Source organism: Myodes glareolus, chromosome 3, assembly GCF_982192425.1.
Source record: "Myodes glareolus chromosome 3, mMyoGla1.1, whole genome shotgun sequence".
Lineage (NCBI taxonomy): Eukaryota > Metazoa > Chordata > Mammalia > Rodentia > Cricetidae > Myodes > Myodes glareolus.
This window is the reverse complement of record NC_142028.1, coordinates 17,916,293-17,938,719: the sequence shown is the minus strand read 5'-3', so window position 1 is coordinate 17,938,719 and position 22,427 is coordinate 17,916,293. Positions and strand designations below refer to the sequence as shown.

General features: G+C 43.7%; 1 protein-coding gene across 1 annotated transcript in view; it reads left to right on the top strand.

Moving 5' to 3' along the window:
* Crebl2 (cAMP responsive element binding protein like 2) overlaps nucleotides 1-22,427 on the top strand; it is a 29,468-nt gene that overhangs the window by 2,613 nt on the left and 4,428 nt on the right. The window contains exons 2-4 of the mRNA XM_048432424.3: nucleotides 16,600-16,797; nucleotides 19,031-19,175; nucleotides 20,047-20,083. Coding sequence (XP_048288381.1) covers nucleotides 16,600-16,797; nucleotides 19,031-19,175; nucleotides 20,047-20,060 — 357 coding nt within the window. The 3' untranslated portion in view covers nucleotides 20,061-20,083. The remainder of the gene's footprint in view (nucleotides 1-16,599; nucleotides 16,798-19,030; nucleotides 19,176-20,046; nucleotides 20,084-22,427) is intronic.

The window sequence follows — 22,427 nt, the reverse complement described above, 5'->3', positions numbered from 1 at the left end:
TTGAGATTACCTGATGTACTCAAGTTTTGTTAACTAATGTGCCCCAGGTATGTTCGCCAGCCCGTGCAGACGTACTGTTGCAGCTGGAGGGAAAAGATCATAAGCTAGAGTCCCTCTGCGAGATTGAACACCTAAGAAGGAGGGCTTGGGAAAGTGCTGAGCAATATAATTAAGTACTGATTTCCTAGAGTCCTGTTGGGTTAGTTAGGAAGGAAAACCTAGCTAGGGTGCTGAAGCTCTCTGAACTTTCCTAGTCTTTTAAATGAGGCCAGACCCTGTCTTGGAGGCTTGCTCAGGCAGTTTTGAGATGGTGCACTAAGAGTGGTTAGTACTGATTCTCACAGTCAGTATTCAGCAAACACGACCTTAACATGCTGCCAAGCAGAGACATCTGTGGGTTCTGACGTTCCTGGTCTAGTGATTGCTAAGAGACATTTGTAGCCGTGTTCCTACTTACACTAGATAGTGTCCCTAACTGTACACCAGACAGGACAAGAGTGGCATGATGAGACATAAAATGAACTTGAGCTCTGTCCTTACATTGGGTGACAAAGGTCACTCTCCAAGGCTTCCTGTGCATCTTCCACTAGGAAGAAGTATTTTCTTGAAAGCCTTTTTCTGATCTGCAGTCTTGAAAGAAAATAGAGATACCTTATTTTAAATCACAGAAGGGACTTTTATGTTTTAATGTCTACTGAATGAATAAGTTTAAATCTTTTGAATCAGATATGTTCTTGCCAGTCTGAAGGCTGTCTAAAGACCTCTACAGAGTGTTGCCCAGTTCAACAGTATAGGACATCTTTGTTGAAGGAGTGGGTCAGCTACTGGCCACAAAGTTAATATGGGCCACTGTTTTCCTTCCTTCTGTCCGCCCTGTGCTACACACTATTGTATAGAGACATAAGGTTTCTCACTCTCTAACCTTTTGTATACATCAGGGATCTCATTGATAGTAATTCTGAATAGGTGGTGGTAAGGAGATTTAACTTCAAAACAAAACCCTGGCATTCAAACCCTGAAATTCTCTCCATTGTCCCTTAGCCATCCTCTGCCACATTGGAACCATCTTCCTGGGAGTGTCCCTTAAGTCAGCAATCTGATCCTCTTCCCAGCCCCCTCCATCAACACTTTCCACGGCACCATGATAAAAGAGCTGTCACATCTGAACAAGTCTGGCAGTTTGTGTGCCTGCCTTCCTGTCCATGAACTTACGCAGGAAATTTGTCCGTGGACTTGGGAACCTCCATAGTAGATGTAGAAACCAGAGCTAGGCATGGTGGCACATCCCTGAAACTCCAGCACTTGGGAAGTAGAGTTCAGGGCCATCCTCAGCTATACCTGGAGGTCAAGACTAGACAGAGCCACACGAGACCCTGTCTCACTCTTCCTTGCCTCCCTCAAAAGAAAAAACAAAACAGAAGGTAGGTGAAAGCTTATTTAAGATGTTTTATTCTTTAAGGGCTTCAGGAACAGCTTCCTTGTTTGTTCATTAATTTATCAAGTACTCGTCCATCTAATATGTACCTGTGGTAGGCAGTAGAGACAGAAATTAATAAGCCCTTGTGCTGTTCTAAAGAAGTTTTCACTGCTGTGGGTGGGGCCAACAGCTGGAAAGGTAACTACAGCCATGAGATGAGGATGAGGGTGATGGTCAGGAATGGTGCTGCACACCTGTGATCTCCTCACCCAGGCAGAGCAGAAGTTCGAGACTGCTGGAAGTCCAGGCACAGTCGCACAAGCCTTCGAGCTCATGCAGAGACAGGAGGATCTACATGGCAAGTTCCAGGCCAGTCATGGCTATGTAATGACACCCTTTCTCAAAGAAGTTCAAGGTTATTGTCAGTTTGAGGCTGGCCCTGGGAACACATGAAACTCTGCCTCAAAAAAAGAAAAAAAACGTACACCCATAAGCTGTTTCAGCGGAGTGGTGATAGGGCAGACTAACAGTGTCCACAGTGGAAGAAACAGGTGGCAGAGAAGCACACACAGTAAGTATAGACATGGTATGCAGTCAGGCATTGCTAAGGGTCACACAGTGTTAAGTGTACAGTACTGCTTAGCTCCAGGGACAAGCAAAAAAAGCTGTGTGTGGCCCTAGGGTAGACCTGAGGTGGAAAGGGGGTGTGGGAATTCTGGGTTTAGAGATGCCTATGTTTCTTTCTTTCTCCTGATAGAAACTGGCAGAAAAGTTAGCAACAGGAAGACATGGTTACACTCTGCTTTCTGAAACCCTTGTTTAAAAAAAAAAAAGTCCTAAGCCACACAGAAGGGAAGTCCCTCAGAGCCCCAGAGAGAGACTCTTTTGTCGTTCTTGAAGATGGCGAAGGGCAGTGGCTAGGGCACAGCTGTCTCCTTTAACCCCAGGCAGCACCGCTGTGCTGTGTGTTTCCGAGGGAAAGGTGAAGCAAGGCCCTTTCTCTCTTGAGTGAGGCTGTGGCACCACTTCTTTTAACAACTGGATCTTTAACGCGTTGCCTTCAAAATGAGCATTATAGTCAGAAATGTAATTCTAGCACTTGGGAAGCTGAGGCAGAAGGAATGTTGTGAATTAAATTCAAGGGTATTCTGGGCTACACCCTGAATTTAGATCAGCCTGGGCAATCTCAAAAAACAAACAACCAAAGCCACTAGAGAATCTGAATGTAAATAAATGCATAAAAGATGGCAAAATAGAGTCTCATATTTGGTCAAAGTGGATATTGAGCATAGAAATAAATTTCTGCCACTTCCTGTAAGCCACCTGAGGTGATCTGTGAAATAGTTCACTGTTCTCTTGACCCAGAAATCTTACAAAATCATGCAAACCAATAGGCTCAAATCTAGGGGCTGGAGAGATGACTCAAGTGGTTAAGAGCCCTGGCTACTCATCCAGAGCACCTGGGTTCAATTTCTAACTCCCAAAGGCTGAATCTTACCCATCTGCAGCTCCAGTTCCAGGATCCAGTGTCTCTCCTGGCTGCCAAGGGCATCAGGCACTCATGTGGTACACAGACTTACATGTAGGCAAAATATCCATACTCATAAAAAATAATTAAAACAAAAGTTTTTAAAGGTTCAGGTCTTCACATTTACTGTAAGATCACCTGTGAAACTACCCAGGCCGTCAAAGATTTGCTTATCTGAAAAGCCACCAAGTAGCTGAAAGATGTCACTCTACAGAAGCAGTGTATGCGCTTTGGTAGTTGTGCCCAGGCTACACACTAAGACTAGACACAGGGTCAGTATCCTAAGAAGGGTGCTGAATTTTTATTGCACATGGTAAAAAGAACAGAGAGCCATGCTGAACTTTAGGATTTAGATAGAGAGTCTCTGGTCACTGAACACAAAGTACCTAAGATGTGTCATTAACCCACGAAAAAGGTCCTCCTGCCCTGCTACACTGAGATGATCCTGACTGAAAATGAACAAGTTGTTCCAAAGCCAGAAGAGAAGACATTCCTGAAGAAACCAAAGAAAGAAAAACTTTTGGCATGGGAACAAATTCAGCATAAAAATATGCAAATAAAAGTTCTTTTTAAAGGATTGGATTTCCCCTCTGTAACTGAGAAAGACGAGGATAGAGGTGTTCATGTGAAGGGTGTGGTTCATGATATAGCGCAGGGGGCTCCTCACTCAAGGCTGAGTTGACAGAGAGTGCTTTCTCATGAACCCCCTGGTTTAACTAAGAAAAGAAAAAACATTTATCCTCTTTTTTCCAAAAGATGGGACATAAAATACTGTAAGAGTCTTTGGAATCAGATAAGGGTTTTTTATTTTGAGAAGCCCCAGAAGTTCCTATAGAACACACGACTAAGTCACGTCCTGGCTTCTGCAGACGTTAGAGCTGTCCCCTGATAACCATAATAACCTCAGACTTTGCAGACTGCTTTCTTTCTGTCTCTCTTGGCTGAATCTTAATTCTTGGCTCATTTACTTATTTATTTATTTATTCATTTATGTATTCTTGAGACAAGGTTTCTCTGTGTAACAGCCCTGACTGCCCTGGAAGTCCCTTTGTAGACCAAGCTGGCCTTGAAACTCACAGAGATCCACCTAGCACTGGCTCTGGAGTGCTGGAATTAAAGGTGTGTGCCACCAAGCCTGGCAGTTCTTGACTTTTTCAATATCCTAATTAGAACACATAGAGCTCTCCTGGCCATAACATTTGTTCTCAGAGTTTCTGTGTCTGTCCATCCCGTAATGGGATGAGAACTTGGTTCGTGCTAAACAGATGATCTGCTAAGGAGTGTTCGCAGCCCATGTGCCTTTCTTTTTCTCCCCTGTATGGTTGAGGATGACCTTAAACTCCTGATCCTTCTACCTCCACCTCCTGAGTGCTGGGATGATGACAGACATGTGCACTGTACCAGCTCCCATGCATACTTTCTACCATTCATTCCATTTAAAAAGTCATTGCATTAGTGTAGAAGAGGGTGTGCACTTGCCACTGTACTCTAATAGAGGTCAAGGGACAACTTGTGGAAAGCTCTCTCCTTCCTCCATGTGGGTTCCAAGGATCAAACCCAGGCCCCTGATTGAGCAAATCTTGTAGTCTACCTCCATGTTGTTGCTTTGTTTTAATCAGCGCTTTATTGGAAAATCATGGATCATAAATTCACTTCACATACAAATTCTATGATTTGCTTTCTAGTATGTTCACAGTGATTGCACGACAGTCACTACTAATTCCATTATATCTCTATCTTATGAGCAAACTAAAGCACCCATATAATGCAGTGTCAGTCAGTAACAAAGAGAAACATGAAGCTGTGAAAGGTTCCATGAAGTTATTTAACGCTCCCGGAGCCCTACATGTAAATTACTAAGCAAGAGAAGCAATTAGAAAAGTCTTTATTCTGAGTACTCTAACTGTGTGACAGTCGGGAAAAGGCAGAACTGTGGAGAAAGGAGATCAGTGGTCCCAGGGCTTCAGAGAGAAGAGGAGGTGGGTACAGAGGATATTAAGGGGAGGACACTGCTCTGTGTGACACTGCATTGCCAGGCAGCGGTCCTGTGCTTTTGTCAAAACAGACATGCACAGAAGCTTGAACTCAAGCATGGACTCCAGTCCGCAGGCCAGCGTTAGCTCACCGGTGTTAGCTGCTGTCCCATCCTATAGCAAGATGCTACGAGTGCCGTTCCACCCTTTTCTTTGGGCACTGTGATGTTGTCTCACCTCGATAGCGTCTTTAAAGCACAAACTTTTTGATTTGATGAAATTCAGTGAGTAATGGTTTTGGCTGCTTTGTGTTTGTGATATCACAACTAAGAAACTATCACCCAGTGAAAAGTCACAGAGAGTTTTGATAATTTTAGGGGTTTTTTTTTGTTTGTTTGTTTTTTGGTTTTGGGGTTTTTGGGGTTTTTTTTTTTTTTGAGACAAGGTTTCTCTGTAGCTTTGGAACCTGTCCTAGAACTAGCTCTTGTAGACCAGGTTGGGCTCGAACTCACAGAGATCCACCTGCCTCTGCCTCCTAGTGCTGGGATTAAAGGTGTGTGCCACCACTGCCCGGCTAGTTATTATGATTAGCCCTTTGTTTGTAATTAAATTTTATTACATTGTTTATTTGTGTGTGTGTGTTTCTGGCTGTCTGTGTCTGTGTGCTCATGCACAAAAATTAATTGTAAGGGTCAGCAAGATGGGATTGAAGGCCAACACAATTCTTTTTTCTGTGGCTACCCACCTGTCCTAGAACTCTATTAGTATGGCTGTTCTTTCGCCTTTACCTGTTTTGGTGTCAGCTGGGTATGGTGGTGCATGGGTTTAGTCCCAACACTTAGGAGGCAGAGGCAGGGGGATCTTTGAGTTTGAGGACAGTAAGGTCTCCATATCAGGTTCCAGACCAGCAGGCATTATATAATGAGAATCTTTGTCTCAAAACAACAATGATGATGATGATGATAATAATAAATTATTTTGATATCTTTGGAAGTTAGAGATTAAACCCAGGGCCTTACATTTTCTAAAATGTGCCTGTGCTAAACTCTGAGCTGTACCCACCTGTAAACAGAGACTACTCATTCATTTCCCACCACCCACCACCCAAATAATCACACAAAAACTATATTAATTACAACACTGACCAATAGCTTAGTCATATTTCTAGCTAGATCTTACATATTAAATTAACCCATTGCTATTATTTTATATTTTACCATGAAACTTGTGGTTACCTCTTGCTTCTTGGGCGGCCACATGGTATTGTTGCCTTGACTCTGCCTACTTTCTCTCTATAGCTCAGTTTAAATTTCCCACCTGGCTTCACTCTGCTAAGCCATTGGCCTAAACAACTTTATTCATTACCCAATAAAAGCAACACATATACAGAAGGACATCCCACACCACCTACCTGTGCTTTCTGGAAATTAGCTGACCATGAATGTGAGTATTTATTTCCAGATTCCTAGTTGTTTTTCATTGATATAGTTGTTTTTTTTAATTTATTTTATTTTTAAAAGAAGTTGTAGGCTGATGAGATGACCCAGTGGGTAAAAACACATGCCACTATGCTGACTAAGACCGGTTTCTAGAACTCTCATGGTGGAAAGAAAGAACCAACTCCTACAGTTGTCTTTGTACTTTCACATGTGTGCTGTGGTACATGCACATCCGCACACATAAGTAGATAATAAAAGTAAAGAAAAGAAACAAGCCAGAGCAGCCATCTTCCCGCAGCTCACCAAAATAACAAATGTAAAGGGACAGGAGGGGCATTCGCTGTCTGCTCACTGCCCTTTTAGGAAACATGGAGGTGTTCCTTTTGCCATATCCATGCCAGACTACAAGAAGGGCGATATTGTAGACATCAAGGGAAAAGGAAAGTCCTCATAAGTAAAAAAGGCAACACCGGAAGAGTCTACAACATCACCCAGCATGCTGTGGGCATCATTTGTAAACAAGCAAGTTAAGGGCGAGACTCTCACCAAGAGAATTAATGTGCAGACTGAGCACACCAAGCCCTCTAAGAGCAGAGACAGCATCCTGAAGCAGGTGAAAGAAAATGATCAGAAGGAAAGGGAAGCCAAAGAGATGGGCACCTGGGTTCAGCTGAAGCACCAACCTGCTCCTCCCAGAGAAGCACACTTTGTAAGGACTGAGAGGAAGGAGCCTGAGCTACTGGAGCTCACGCCATGTGAATTCAGGGCCTAATGTACTTTTAAAAAAAAAACAGAAGACTGGACTGTTTTAAAAAGAGAAAAAGAAACAGATTGCTGCTTTAGCACATGGCAGAGAGCAGTGGATATGGCAGTAATGGGGTTGGTTGCCCGTCAATTTGCTTGCTTGCCTTTTAAGATTTACTTATTTTATGTGTATGGGTGTTGTTTGCCTGCATGTGTGTCAGTATACCATGTGCATGCAGTGTCTGAGGAGACCAGAGAGGAGGTTGTATCTCCTGGAACTAGAGTGGCTCACATGTTATGAGCCGTTACGTGGGTTTAGGAATCAAACCTGGGTCCTCTGACAGAAGCACAGTGCTCATACCCACTGTGCTCTAGCTTCAGCCCTAGAATTGCTTATTTTCATTTTCAGATTTTCCTAGATAGTGAATAGAGCACAAACACAGTGGCTCTTTGTATGTAGAGCTTGTGTCCTGTGTCCTTGCTATACTCTTCCCTTTACGCTTGATAGTGTCTGTGTGGATTCTTTGGGATTTTCAGCATATAAGATCATGTTCTCTACACACGGTCAATTTGACTTTTTCATTCTCTGTCTGAATTGCCTTCTATTTCTTTTTCTTTTCCTGTTGACTAAGAGTGATGCGAGAAGACACGATCCTTGTCTTGCTTCTGATCTTTGGCAGAAAGCATTTGGTCTTTCTTCAGCAACTGTGATGCTGTGGGTGTTTTGTAGATGATCTTTATCAGGTTGAGAAAGCTCCTCCTCTATTTGCTGTATAGTTTTATCAAGTAAAGGCCTCGGACTTTTTTGAGTTATGCATTAGTGTCTGAGAGGAGCATAAGGAGGTAACAGCTGCTGGTGGATGCTGTCCTTTGGCCTAATTGCAATCAATTAGGGATCTCTTCTGAGACTTGAGTGAGATGTGGGAGTTCAGATAAGTGACATCATGTGGCTGCTTTGAACACTTCTAAAGGAGCTAATGGATTTATCAAGAATGAAAAGAAGAGTCATCAAGGAGTCAAAAGAAATAAAAAGCCCAGCACTAGGGCTCCTACAAACCCAAGGACTACTCCAGTGGTGGCCGTGCAGCTGGAGGGGCCGATAAGGCATCAGGCAAAGAGGACTGACAGGGATAAGACTGAAGACTTGAGGTGCTTCAGGTGCAAGCAGCAGCACCGAGTCTCTGTCCAGCTCAGCATCTGGCTGTGGCTAGGGCCTGCGCAGGGGCTCAGGAGTCCCCAGTTTGACCCACAGCTACTCTGTCTGGCTTCTAGACCTTCTTAGTTCCCACACATGACAGGCACTCCTGCCCCGAATCCAAACCACCTGAAAGAGGACAAGGCAGAGCTCTTCCTAAACTCACCAGAGCATACACTGGGGGACTCAGCAGGAATGTGACCAAGGCTCACACTGTGGAGATGTATTCCTCCAGTGGGAAAATCAAAATGATTGCTGTGCCTATAGAAAGGGTTCATCCTTATCTTTCCTAAGGCTACACATATGTATACTTGGAGAATCCAGGTGAAGCTGGAGAGATGTTGAAACACACAGGTGGAGGACAGACTTGTGGCCAAGGGAATCACTGCTGCTGCTGTTCACCTCCTTGATCTAAGCCACCCCCTTGGCAGTTCAGCCCTACAGGAGAAAGGCTGCCACTGCCTCACGTGTGGTGCAGCTCATCCCAGGAACAACGAGGAGGTTCTGCCCTCTAGGCTCAGATGCCCTTTGCGCCAGGCATTGATCTCCCAGTCACCAGCGTCACAGCAGCGGGAGGTGAGCGGGACTGCTGAAGAGCCCTGGCTCTACTTCACTTCTCTAACCAAAGAGGTGGTGAGGAAGTGTCCATCCGCTGAGAAGGCTTCTCTGTCTACAGAGGTACTTTGAGTGTATGGTTGTATTGCATAGTCTACTAGAAAACATTGTGTAACTTTTCATCATTTTGGATAAGACTGAGTTTGTACTTTATATAAAGGAAGTGAATAAGTATAATTAGAATGAAAATTGAATCATGAAAAAAGAACTTGAATATCTATGTAGGAATTTTGGTGGGGGGTTGTTTATTTGACACTGTCTTCATGTAGCCCAGGATACCCTCAAACACTGGACTGATTCTCTCTCTCTCTCTCTCTCTCTCTCTCTCTCTCTCTCTCTCTCTCTTTCTCTCTCTCTCTCTCTCTTTCTCTCTCTCTCTCTCAATATAATGCTTTATAAAAGATTTCCAGATGTTAAACTGATCTTCATTCTTAGGGTAAATCCCCCTTGGTCAAGGGATAGGGTCATCCTTTTATGTTACTGAATTCAGTCTTACGGGTTTGGTTTTGTTTTGTTGTTTGTTTGGGACTCATTAGTGTTTGTGTCAGTGTGCATGTGTATGTGCATATGTGTGTGTGTGTCAGTGTGCGTGTGTGTGCATGTCCATGTGTCAGTGTGAGAGTGTGTGCACACGTGTGTGCACGTATATCTGTGTGTGTACATGTGTGTGCAGCTGCACATGTCAGTAGCCTCTTCTGTGAGTCTCCATCTATCCTTGAGGCAGGGTCTCTATGAATCAGCGTTAGGGTTCTCTCTGAACCTGGGATTTGTATTTCCTTGACCAGGTTGACAACTGGCCAGCACCAGTGATTTTCCTTTCTGCCTGCCTTAGAACTGGGGTTTGTTGGCCTATACTAAATGCCTTGCTTGAGACATGGGTGCCAGGATCTAAACTTTGACGCTAGTGATTATGCAACAAACACCCTTAACCTTTGTTATTTTTCCAGCTGCCCCTCACTTTTTGTGAGATTGAGGCTCATGTAACCCAGGCTGACCTAATACTCAATATATAAATAAGGATGATCTTGAATTTCTAATCCTCCTGCCTATACCTCCCAAATGCTGGGATTGTAGATGTGTGCTCACATGTCCAGTTTATGTGGTGCTGGGAGTTGAACCCAGTTTTTATGCTAGATAAGTACTCTGCCAGCTGAATGAACATTCTCAGCCCCTTGTTCTTGTTTTGGAGCCTGGCCTTGAACATGTGATCCTTCTACCTGAGCTTCCTGAATCCTAGGATTACCATCCCTGGCTCCTTCTAGTGTCAGCCTCATTGGATTTGGAAACTATTTTTTCCTCTTAGATTTCTTTAGAGGGTTTGTGAAGGGTTAGTGTTAATTCTTTGGTTTTGTGTTTGAGGCAGGGTCTCATGTAGCCCAGAATGGCTTTGAACTCTGACTTTGAACAATACCTTCTAAGTGCTCAGAATATAGACATGGGCCAGGTCCAGCCTAAATGTTAATTATTTAAATATTGGTATAATTTACTGGTGAAGTCACCTGAAACTGGCTTTTCCCTGATTTTTTATAACTAATTCAGGCTACTTGCTAGAGATCTACCATTCACACTCTGGTCTTGAGCATGCTTTGCTGCCTTGCTAAGGCTTCCCTGTGCATGTTTGTTACCATTCGTCTTTATTTGGCTCTAATTTTCTCTCTCTAGCTTCTGAAGATGGAAAGTTGGGTTATTGATTTTAAAACTTGATTTAATGTTGGTGTAGGATGTTCTCTGAGCAGCTCGTCAGTCACATGGCTATAGATCTGGTTTCTGTTTTTCATTTTGTTCATCATAAAGTTTTTAAATTTCCTTATAATCACAATATAGTCTGTTTTCTCAAAATAGTTTTCTAATTTCTCAGTCTTCTCTGATTATTAAGAAATATTTTTATCACATTAAATATTTATTACTGTGTACTCAGAATTATGGTATTGTACCATTTAGTTTCTAAAAGTCATGACATTTTAATTTTAGCCTAACTTTAAAGAGAAAAAAATTGTTTTGTTTTGTTTTTTGAGACAGGATTTCTCTGTGTAGCCCTAATTGTCTTGAAACTCACTCTGTAGACCAGGCTGGCTTTGAACTCAGAGATCTGCCTGCCTCTGTCTCCCAAGTTCTGGGATTAAGGGCATCTACCACCATACTTGACTAAGGAGAAGATGTTATAAACAGGTAGTTAACAGACACAGGTCTGGAAATCCCAGCCTGCAGGAAGCAAAGGCAGGAGGATCATTTAGGATGTGAGGCTAGTCTGGGCTATATAGCTGTCCTAATTAGCCAAAAAAGAGAAAGAAACCAAGTCTGTACTCTTTTAAAAAATATTGTTTTTAAGATTTTGTGCATGTGTGCACATGTGTGTGCAGGTGCCCACAGAAGCCAGAGGCTTGATCTCCCTGGAGCTGCAGTAGCAGTAGCTGTGGGATGCCTGGAGTGGGCGCCAGGAGCCATACTCAGGTTCTATGCTAGAGCAGTGCATGCTTCTAACTGCTGAGCCATCCCCCATCAACACCTGAATGGCTTGTGAAATACATAAAGTTCAGGTGTTAAGCAACTGATGGTGTCACATATTTATATGTTACTCTGGTTTTGCAAACTGCTGTAGATGTGATATGTTACAAAGCTTGAGATTATTTACAACAATCCTCAGATACTAACAACTCTCTAGTTCACTGGTGTACTTCAGTACCAGACTATGCTTGCTACAGAAAGCAGACCATTTGACCTGTTGCATAAAAAAACTAAGCTGGAGAAGTGGTGCGGGAGAATTGTCTGTAATCTGTCAGTCATATTTTAAATAAATGCTGATTGGCCAGGCAGGACGTATAGGCGGGGCGATGAGAACAGGAGAAGGCTAGGAAGGAGGAAGTGCACTCCTCCATTCCTGCCCAGATCACCGAAGAGGCAACATGTGAGCTGTCACACTGAGAAAGGTACTGAGCCGTGTGGCTAACATAGATAATGATAATAGATTAATATAAGTTACAAGGACTAATAAGAAGCCTGACCTAATGGGCCAATCAGTTTATAATCTTAGTGAGTCCTGTGTGTAATTTTCTTTGGGGCTTGCAGGCTATGGGGTACCGGGCGGGACAGAAACCCCAATGGGCCGGTCTCCATGTTACAGAGAAGTAGTGGTTATATGCCCTTAAATCTAATTGTATTGATAACATAAAGTACAGAACCTCCCAATTAATTGACTATGCCTGTCAGCTGTAAGAAAGGAACACCTGGGGTTGGAAAGACAACTTAGCAGTTAAGAGCACTGGCTGCTCTTCCAGAGGACTCAGGTTTGATTCTCAGCATTCACAACTGCTTCTAACTCCAATTCCAAAGGGACCCAATACCCTCTTCTAGTCTTCACAGGCATCAGGCACATAAGTGCTACACAGATACACATGCAAGCAAGATGCCCCTACATACAAAAAATAAATGGAATACAGTAGCTGCATGCATATTTTGCTATGAAAGTTAAATAGATACTTATGATTGGTGTGATGGCTTTGCTGGATTTAATTCAGAAATCAAAGAGGACTGTTGTACATTCTGTTCTCATTCTGCCAGAGATGGCTGGTCTCAAAGGCAGCCATCCCTGAATTAACTAGAGCATCACTGTATGATTGCTGACTCACCTGCATGGTACCATGGATTGCCTTTTTTTAAAAGAATTATTATTGTAGTGGATATGAGAAAAGAGAGACCAAGAGTGCACACATGTGACATGACATGCATATGGAGACCAGAAATCAACTTTTTAGGAGTTGATTTTCTCCTTCTATCCCACCATGGCATCCAGGAATTGACCTCAGGTTGTCAAGTTTGTGCAACTAGCCCCTTTACTCTGTGTCATCTAGTTCATTCATTTGGAGATAGGGTCTCACTATGAAGGAAGCCCAGACTGCCCTCAAATTCCTGAGCTTCTTGCTTAGTTACCTGCGTACTGAGATTATAGACACATGCTATGTCGCTCCTCTCCGTGTATGTATCTGTGTCTGTCTGTGTCTATCTTTTCAGACAGGGTCACATTCTGTAGCTGAGGTTGATCGTGAACTGAAAGCAGTCCTCCTGTCTCAGCCTCCTGAATACAGCATGTTCCACTATGCATGGCATGCATTATGTATTGTATGTGCATGTTGGACAAGTCTGTACCTCTGTGCTTCATCAGACCTGGCCCTTTATATTGCTTTTTAAGAACTGCAGCAATCACAAATTTAATGCGGGATGGTTTCAAAATATTGTGAAATATAAACATAAAATTTTATAATGCTTAGGTCACTGAGGCCAATTTGACCCTGGAAAGCTTTCTGGTTGTACTGGAATATAAACATGATGGTACAGACCATAAAAACTTTCAAAGACCAATTTTGGAGAAGTTGAAAGTTACCAGAGAAAAAAGTAATTGACTTTTAATTTCCTTTAATATTTGTGTTTTTCATACATGTGTGTATGTGTATCAAGTGCATGCAGTGCCCATATCGGCCAGAAGAGGGCATTGGATCCCCAAGGGTTAGAGTTACAGGTGGCTATAAGCCCTCATGTGTGTGCTGGGAATTGAACCCTGATCCTAGAAGGATAGCCAGTGCTCTTAACTCCAGTCCATGGTAGCTTTAATATGGTAGTGGAAATGGCACTATTTTCCCACAGCTATGAAGTAGCCTGTCTCCTTTCAAAGCTATCCTGTGAGAGATTACAGGCATAGAAGTGGAATTTGATAAAGGTATAAAAACGGCCAACTTGTTTTTAAAGTATGGAGGATGTTTGTTTTGTTTTTAGGACTAAGGCTCTGGGTTGAAACTCCAGAGCCATTAAGGGTTTGTTTGTTTGTTTGTTTGTTTTTGTCTGTGTTTTGTTTTGTTGTCTGTTTGGTTTTTGTTTTGTTTTGAGTCAAGTTCACTATGCAGCTTGACATAGTTCACAGAAGTCCACCTACCTCTTCCTAGAGTATCCTGGGATTGAAGGTGTGTGTCAGAACACAGGCCTTAGCTTTTTAAAAATGTAAACATTATATTTAGTGGTCTGATTTTTCAGTGTGCTTGGCATTGTTTGTATGTGATACTATTAATAGTCCCAGATAAACGAGTATTGCCCTGTAGTTTTCTTGCCTTGCAGGTTTTACATTTATGGCAGTGATTAACTGCTGGTGTTACATTTTACACCTTTCTTTTAGAATTGCCTTAAAAGCATTCAGGACATAAACGTGCATTCTTGAGAGAACTGTGTGGGTGGAGGTGAGGATGGAACCCAGGGCTTTGTACAAGGTTGGATTCTGCCGTTGAGCCCCACTTTGTCCCTGGACTCCAGGCTTTCTCTGAGAGTGGTGTTCAGGAAAAGGGGCATCAGTCTTGTCAGATACAGAGACGGAGAATGGCGAGCGCTCTAAAGTAGTGAGGCTTGCAGAACTCGGTCCCAGCTGGCCTTCCCCGAGTGAAGAGTGCATTGCATTTGTGTGCCAGTCTCCTAATATTTGTGCCTGCGCAGAGTGAGTGAGTGTGGATCTGGAGTGTGAGTCTGTGGCACCCATGGAACAGGCTGGGGCATTGACTTCTGAAAATTTTAGGGTCTTCCTGATTTTCTTCCTGTGGGTCCAATACATTTGAAGAAGGAGCTTATAGCTAAGTTGCCTGGGATACATATTAATTTATATTTACATATGATTTAATGTAGGCATTATATATTTTATCTAAATTTATTGTAAATTTAAAAATCTTGAAAATAAAAAGTGAGCAAGTACACGAGCACAGGTCATCCAGTAGCAGCTTCCGGTGACTTAGCCCTGCAAATGGGCTCTGCAGCCTAGGGCCCCAGGCCTTGCCACCATGACCACTACCCTGATATCCACAGCATGCAGGCTCTAAAGCATGGCAGCTGTCCCTTCCGGTGGCTCTCTCCTGGTTACCCATGACCTGTATCTGTGACGCCTGGGGGGACACCGTGCCTATTATAATTTATTTAAAAACCCAAAGAGAAGTCATGCAATACAACAGGACTCACATGGGAGGTTTATTGATAGGAGAGAAAAGGGGGCAGAGAGCAATTCCTGGGGACAAGAATGGCAGAAGTGGGGGTAGACAGGAGGTGGGCAGGGCCCTTTTAAAAGAGAAGGTGGCAAATATGCACAGAGGGTGCTCTTAGTGGCTGCAACTGATGATGTATCCTGTCAGGACCCCAAGAGCAGGCCAGTACAGATACCTGAATACTAACATTGCCCCTCCACCAGGGTCTCCCCAAAGCCAACCCTGACCACTAGTGGACAGCCTTTTTGGCAAGTCAGTCCTGCCATTCATGGCCACAGTGTTAGTGTTTCCTGAGCACTGGACAGAATCATACACACACACACACCCCACCTCCAGAATCAGGTTCACCTGCGGCCTGACTCCAGAAACAACAGCAGGGCCCGATCAGGATGGGGCAGAACCTGACAGAACCACCAGCCAAGCCAAAGCGTCAGTGGTGCTAGGCCAGAGCCCCACTCACCCATCCCACTCTGAAAACTAGGCAGGCTGCTACAAGCAAAGGCACTGAACACAGCACTGAGATTTTCTTACCCCATAACTGTGCCTTGCACCAAGCAAAGAATACAGTCCCAGCAGCCATCCTAAAATAAATAAATAAATAAATAAATAGATAAATAAATAAATAAATATTGAAAATATACATGAGATACATGAGATAAAACCTGTTCACAGTCATACCCAGCGAAGGACCCTTGTAGGTAACTTTCTTACACTGAAGTCATGAAAACCTGGGGCTGGAGAGATTGCTCCGTGGTTAAAAACACTTATTCTTTCAGATGATTTCTAGTGCCCACATGACCATGCACAACTGTCTGTACCTCCAGTTCCAAGAGATCCAGTGCCCTCTTGTGACCTCAGCAGACACCAGACACACATGCACTACATAGACTGTGCAGGCAAACACCCATACACAGGAAACTTTAAAAGACATCATGATAAACCTAGTATTTTTAAATTAAATGTTTTATTTTGTTATTTTCTATGTATAAATGTATACTTGGTGACAGAGGAGGCCAGAAGAGGGTGTCAGATCCTCTGGTACGGGAGTTACAGACGGTTGTGAGCCACCGTGTGGGTGTTGGGAATCAAACCTTAGTTCTCCACAAGAGCATCAAATGTTCTTAACCTCTAAACCATCTCTCCAGCCCCAGCTTTTGAATGTCTTTACTTAATTTAATATAATTTTCTTAAGGGAATAAGCGTGACTGAGATAGCTCGCTAAGAGCAGGCACTGCTCCTGCACAGGCAATGCATCTGAGTCCAGCATTTGTGTCAGTGTGTGGAGCTCCTGTAGGGACCCAGTGCCCTCTTCTGGTCTCCGTAGGTGGCTGCTCTCACATGCACAAACCTACACACACACACAATTTAAAAACATAAAAATAAAAAAGTTAAAAATAACCATCTTCATATAGCTTATAGATTTAGTGTTGAGCTACTTAAACTTTATTGTTATTGAAGAACTAGTAAAAGCTTGCATTACACCTTATCTCACATTCGTGACCTCAAAAGTATGAAAAAGTGAGGACCCAGAAGGATGATGAGACAGGATTATGCTTTCTTGGCCCTGTAGGTTCACTTCCTACTATTTATACACACTCTCCTTGCTAATAGGCAACCATAGTGACTTTTTTATTAAGAAAACTAAAAGGAAAAATCGATGTCTCCTCTCTCTCGCTGAAGGTGGTTGGAGGCAAAGTGAAGAAGCCAGGGAAACGAGGGCGGAAGCCGGCCAAAATCGACTTGAAAGCTAAACTCGAGCGGAGCCGACAGAGTGCCAGAGAATGCCGGGCCAGGAAGAAGCTGAGATACCAGTACTTGGAAGAGTTGGTGTCCAGTCGGGAGAGAGCTATCTGTGCACTCCGGGAGGAACTGGAAATGGTAAAGTCTCAGCAACAGGACAAACACCCTCCTGACTTGACTGTCACTGTAAGGCAGTCCTTACCTGTCCAGTTGGCAAGCATTGAAAAGAATGTTAGTCCTTTTTGCCACATGGTAGACAAGAGGGCATTTTTTAATACAGTGCTGGTGGGAACATTAAGGAATTGTTTGTGATAGAAAAACCATGGGGATTGGAGAGATGGTTCAGAGGTTAAGAGCACTGGCTGCTCTTCCAGAGGACCTGAGTACAATTCCCAGCAACCACATGGTGGCTCACAGCCCTCTATGATGGGATCCAATGCCCTCTCCTCATGTGTAGGCATACATGCAGACAAAGTATATTATATATAAATTATATGTATATATATTATAATATATCACAAACTGTATAAACCTTCAAAGGAAAACAAGAGAAAGGTGCTTTGCCACTAAGACTGATGACCTTCACAATCTCCCAAACTGTGCCTGCAAGGTTCCTCTGACTTCCACACACATGCTCAAGGCACTGCAGTGAGTGTGGCAAAAGTTAGAAAGAATGGGCATGCAGCTTAGCTGGTAGAGTGCTTATCTAGCATGCATGGGGCTCTGGGTTTGATACCAGCACAGCAGGAAATGGGGTGTGATGGCACAAGCCTGTATTCCCAGCACTGGGGAGATGGAGGCAGGAAGAGCAGTTCAAAGCATCAGAGTTCAATGTATGGCTAAGTGGGAAAAGCCACATAACTGTTCATGATTCTCACGGGAGGCTGCCATTTGTGTTCCCATGAATCCATTCCCTTTACATTCAGAGCTTTAACTATGAATTCAGGGATGAGGTAACAGGTGCGAGCAGAGATGGTACTACCGTTAACTGTTCCAAAGTTGGATTCTCAGGAATCAATGAAGCTGGGCATGTACATGCCTGGAATCCTAGCACTTGGGGGATAGAGACAGGAGTATCAGGAGTTCAAGGCCAGCCTCTAAACTCCATGAGACTATGTCTAAAAATAAAATCTGCGGGGCTGAGGGGGTGACTGAACAGAATGCCCGTGAGCAGATCCTCAGGACCCGCATGAAGCTGGGTACATGGTAGTGCACATTCGTAATCCCTGTGCTCCTTTGCAAGATCGAGGACAGAAACACCAGGCTTCCAAAGCCCAGGACCAAAGAGCAACAAATGATAGATGACCCCTGTCTCGAGGTAGAAGAGGAGGACTGACACCCAAGGCTCCTATGTGACTTCCATACATGCAACTGATAGAAACCCAAGGAATTTAAGAAGAGGGAAGGGTCAAGATGACCCATTGAGTAAGGCGCTTAGCACACAAGCCTGTCAGCCTGATTAGTCTGAACCTCAAACCCACATGAAGATGGAAGACAAGAACCAACTCACAGAACTTTCCTCTGACCTCCACATAAGTGCTGTGGCCTGTGAGCTCATATACAATAATAATGAATAAAATTCTAAAGGGGGCAACAAAGAGATGACTGGGTAAACCACTTGCCATGCAAGCAAGAAGACCTGAGTTCTGTCCCCAGAATTCACATAGCAGCTACAGTAGCACACACTTGTCATCTCCTACTGGGGCAGGGGAGACAGAGGGTCCCTGGGGTGGGCTGGTCAGCAGTCTAGTGAGCTCCTGGGTCAGGGAGAGACCTTGTCTCAAAAAATAAAGGAGGAGTAATTCAGGAAGACACCCAACATCAACTGAACTTGCGAACAGCGACACACACGCACACACACATGTGCATGCACACACACATGCATGCACACACATGCATACACACATGCATGGACACTCACACGTATGCACAAAAGCAAAGACGTAATAAGGACATTGAGAGAGGAAAGTAATATGCCTCAGATGGATACTAATCAGGTTTTTTTTTGTAATATATCACTATTGATTTTTATGATGAATTTGATGTTATATGTTATTATTTTGACTTGATTTGCTTCACTTTGTGTACTCCCAAAAGTTCATAGTGAACACTGTGGTAGAATGTATGTGTGTTCTCATATATGTAATAGTAGTACATACAGCTACTACTGGTAGTTGTTTAGTGAGTATTTATTAGAGAAGACTCTCTGCACCCAGTACTGGATATCAGACCCAAGGCCTCTTGCATGCTAGCAGTGCTCTAGCAGTGGGCCGCAGCCGAGCCCTCGGGCGAGCTCTTGTGTCTAGGATTTCCATTTGCTGCCTGAACTCTGACTTAGCGTTTGACTTAACTGTGTACTTAAATATTTCAGTACAAGCAATGGTGCATGGCAATGGACCAAGGGAAAATCCCTTCTGAAATAAGGGCCCTTCTCACTGGAGAGGAGCAGAACAAGTCTCAGCAGAACTCAAGCAGGCATCCCAAAGCTGGGAAGACAGATGCCAACACCAATTTGTGTGAGTACCGTCTACGGGAGCATTCCTGTTAAGCAAGCATCCCAAGGTAGAGTGTGTGACTTGAAGTAAAGGGAAGTGCTGCTGTCCTTTTTAAATGCTAGTCAGTGTTGTGGTGGAGGATCCTAAACCCTGAAGTGAAAGCCAGCTGGAGGCTGGCTGTAGTGCACAGCTGCTCTGCCATCACTTAGGGAAACCTCAAGTCGGAGGCCAGTGTGGGCTTCCTAGGAAGACCCCACGTCAAAAGACAGACCTGCCAGCCAGCTGAGGACTGTGTGGTGACAGCCCATGATTTAAAGTGGCGCTCGGTGTGGTGGGAACGCCACTTTCTTTTACTTGTGCTATCACTCACAGCTCTAACTCAGACATTACTCCAGTAGAGCACTAAAGAACTCTAGTCTTAGGTGCCTTAGAGTTAGCATGCTCTAGAGCAGCGGGTCTCAACAGTTCCTCATGCTGTGGTGACCCTAATCAGAAAATTGTTTTCATTGCTACTTCAGAACTGTGAGTTTGCTACTGTCATGAATTGTAAGCCAGGCAGTGGTGGCGCACGCCTTTACTTCAGCGCTTGGGAGGCAGAGGCAGGCAGAGCTCTGAGCTTGAGTCCAGCCTGGTCACAGAGCAAGTCCAGGACAGCCACGACTACACAGAGAAACTCTGTCTTGAAACAAAACAAGAAGCAAACCCATAGGTTGAAAACCACTGCTCTAGGCTTCTTCAGTCCTAGGGCTAAAAACAAACCGGGAAATGAGAGAAGTAGCAGAGTGACTGGGTGAGGTCCTGGGGCTCTTGGTGCAATTTTAGAAGCTGTTCTCACAAGTCCAGGCTCTTGCTACAATAAGTTGTAACGGAGAGTGTTTTTCTTCTTTTGCAGTGCTGGGGAATTGAACCCGTGGCTTCGGAAATGTAAGGTAAGTTCTTTACATGCTCAGCCCAGGGTTGTTTTATTTTTGTTGAGGTGAAATTCATATAACATGAAATGAACAACTTAAAAAAAGTATCTACCATTTTAAAATGACAGTGTGGGCTGGAGAGATGGCTCAAAGGTTAAGAACACTGGCTGCTCTTCCAAAGGTCCTGAGTTCAATTCCCAGCAACCATAGGGCTCACAACCATCTGTAATGAGATCTAGTGCCCTCTTCTGACATGCAAAGATACTGCAGGCAGGATAAATCTTTAAAAAAAATAAGTAAGCTGACAATGCAGGCCTTTAGTGTATTTGCAGTGTTACATAGCTGTCATCTCTAACTACAAATGTGTGATCACCCAAAAGAGAACCCTGGACCATTAAACAGCCCTTTGCAGCCATGGACCTGAGGTCCCAACGGATGAATCCATTATAAATATTTTGTATAAATGGCATCATTTAGTATCTTCTGCATCTGACTTCTTTAACCTAGCCTGATCTTTCCATGGTTGACTCATGTTATTCCATGCATCAGAACTTCATTCTTTGTGATCCATCATTTTGTAGGTGCACATACCATGGTTGTTTACCCATCTGTCCATTGATAGACTTTTGTTTCTACCTGTTGGCTTCTGGGATACTGTCAACATTGCTCCTGTGAGCATGTGTATACAAGTATTTGTGTATGGGCTTGACCTGGTTTGTTTTGGGTTGGGGTGCTTCAGCTCACTGTGTAGCTGAAGAGAACCTGAGCCCTGGTCCTCCTGCCTTCGCCCCCCTCTGCAGTGCTGGGGCTCCAGGTGTACACCACCACAGCTTGATTAGCTCTTTTGAATATGCACCTGGGGTCAGACTACTGGGCCATATGGACTTCTGTGTAACTTTTTTTTTTTTTTTTTGGTTTTTCGAGACAGGATTTCTCTCTGTTGCCCTGGCTGTCCCGGAACTCACTCTGTAGACCAGGCTGGCCTCAAACTCAAATTCACCTGCCTCTGCCTCCTGAGTGCTGGAATTATTGTTTTGTTTTATTTTATTTATTTATTTATTTATTTATTTTAAAGACAGGAATCTGGCTGTGTAACCCCAAATGGCCTAGAACTAATGTTTACGCTTGTCTTAAGCTTCCTGCAATCTCTCGCCTGTCTCCCCTCCCATGTCTGTGCCACCTTTCCCAGTGCCCAGTTTTTTAAAACTACTGCTCTCCTAGTGAGCATGAAGTAGTGTATCATTGTGTTTATCACTGTGTGTGTGGTGGGCGTGTGAATGTGCGCAGAGCATGCGTGGAGCTCGGAGGACAATTTTGTGAAGTCTATTCTCTCCTTCTGCCTTTATGTCAGAAGGGAATCAGGTCACCAGGGTTGTAGAGAAAGCATTTTTACCACCACTGAGTCATCTCACTGCCCCCTCACTGTGCATTTCCTTAATGAGTATTGATTCTGTGTTTTGTTCTTGTGTTCTTTGTTCTTTGTTCGTGGCCATTTGTATATGCTTCCTAGAAATATGTTTAGGTTTGCCAGCGTTAGAGTTTTGTTTTGTTGTTGAAGCTTTTTTGTGTTGTCTTGTCTGTGGGTTTGTTTGTTTGTTTGTTTTGAGTCAGGGTCTCACTATCCAGCCTAAGGTGGCTGGAACTCAGTGACCCTCCTCCCTCAGCTTCCTGTGAGCTAGAATGTGGACGTGTCTCCATGCCCTGCTGTGAAGTTTTAGGAGTTCGCTCTTGCTCTGGCCACTAGGCGTGCGGTTGGTGTGTGGTTTGCAGACTTCTCTCCTGCTCAATGAGCTGTGTTTTCACTTTCTGAATAATATCCTTGGACACATAAAGATTTAGCTCAGATGAAGTTTAGTTAGCTTCTTTTATCTTCCATTGCTCATGTTTTTGGCATTATATCAAAAGATTCCATTCTCAAATCTAAGCTGAAATTTTAACCATTTCATCGAAAAATATTACAGAGCCTTTGGGGAGCATAATGAGCCCAGTTTCCTCTATAGCACGACAGAGAGGCTCACACAACATGGCAGCTCATGGCCTGCATGTGCTAGTTGGTTGAAGAGTGAAGATTTCAGGATAATGTCAGGGGTTCAGGTGTAATCTGTACCCAGGAGGTGGAGGAGGAAGATGTCAAGCACTTACTTCTTCGTCTTTATTGTCTTGGAGGACTTGAAATGGTTATAAGTAAACACCGCCACACTGGGGCCAGTGAGCGCTGGCATGAGTGTCAGGAGTTCAAGACCATCCTTAGCTGCTCACTGAGTTTGAGGCCAGCCTAGGCTACATGAGACCCGATCTCAAAACAAGTTATAAAATTAAAGGAATTGGGTTTTTGATAACTTTTACTAGATAACATTGGACC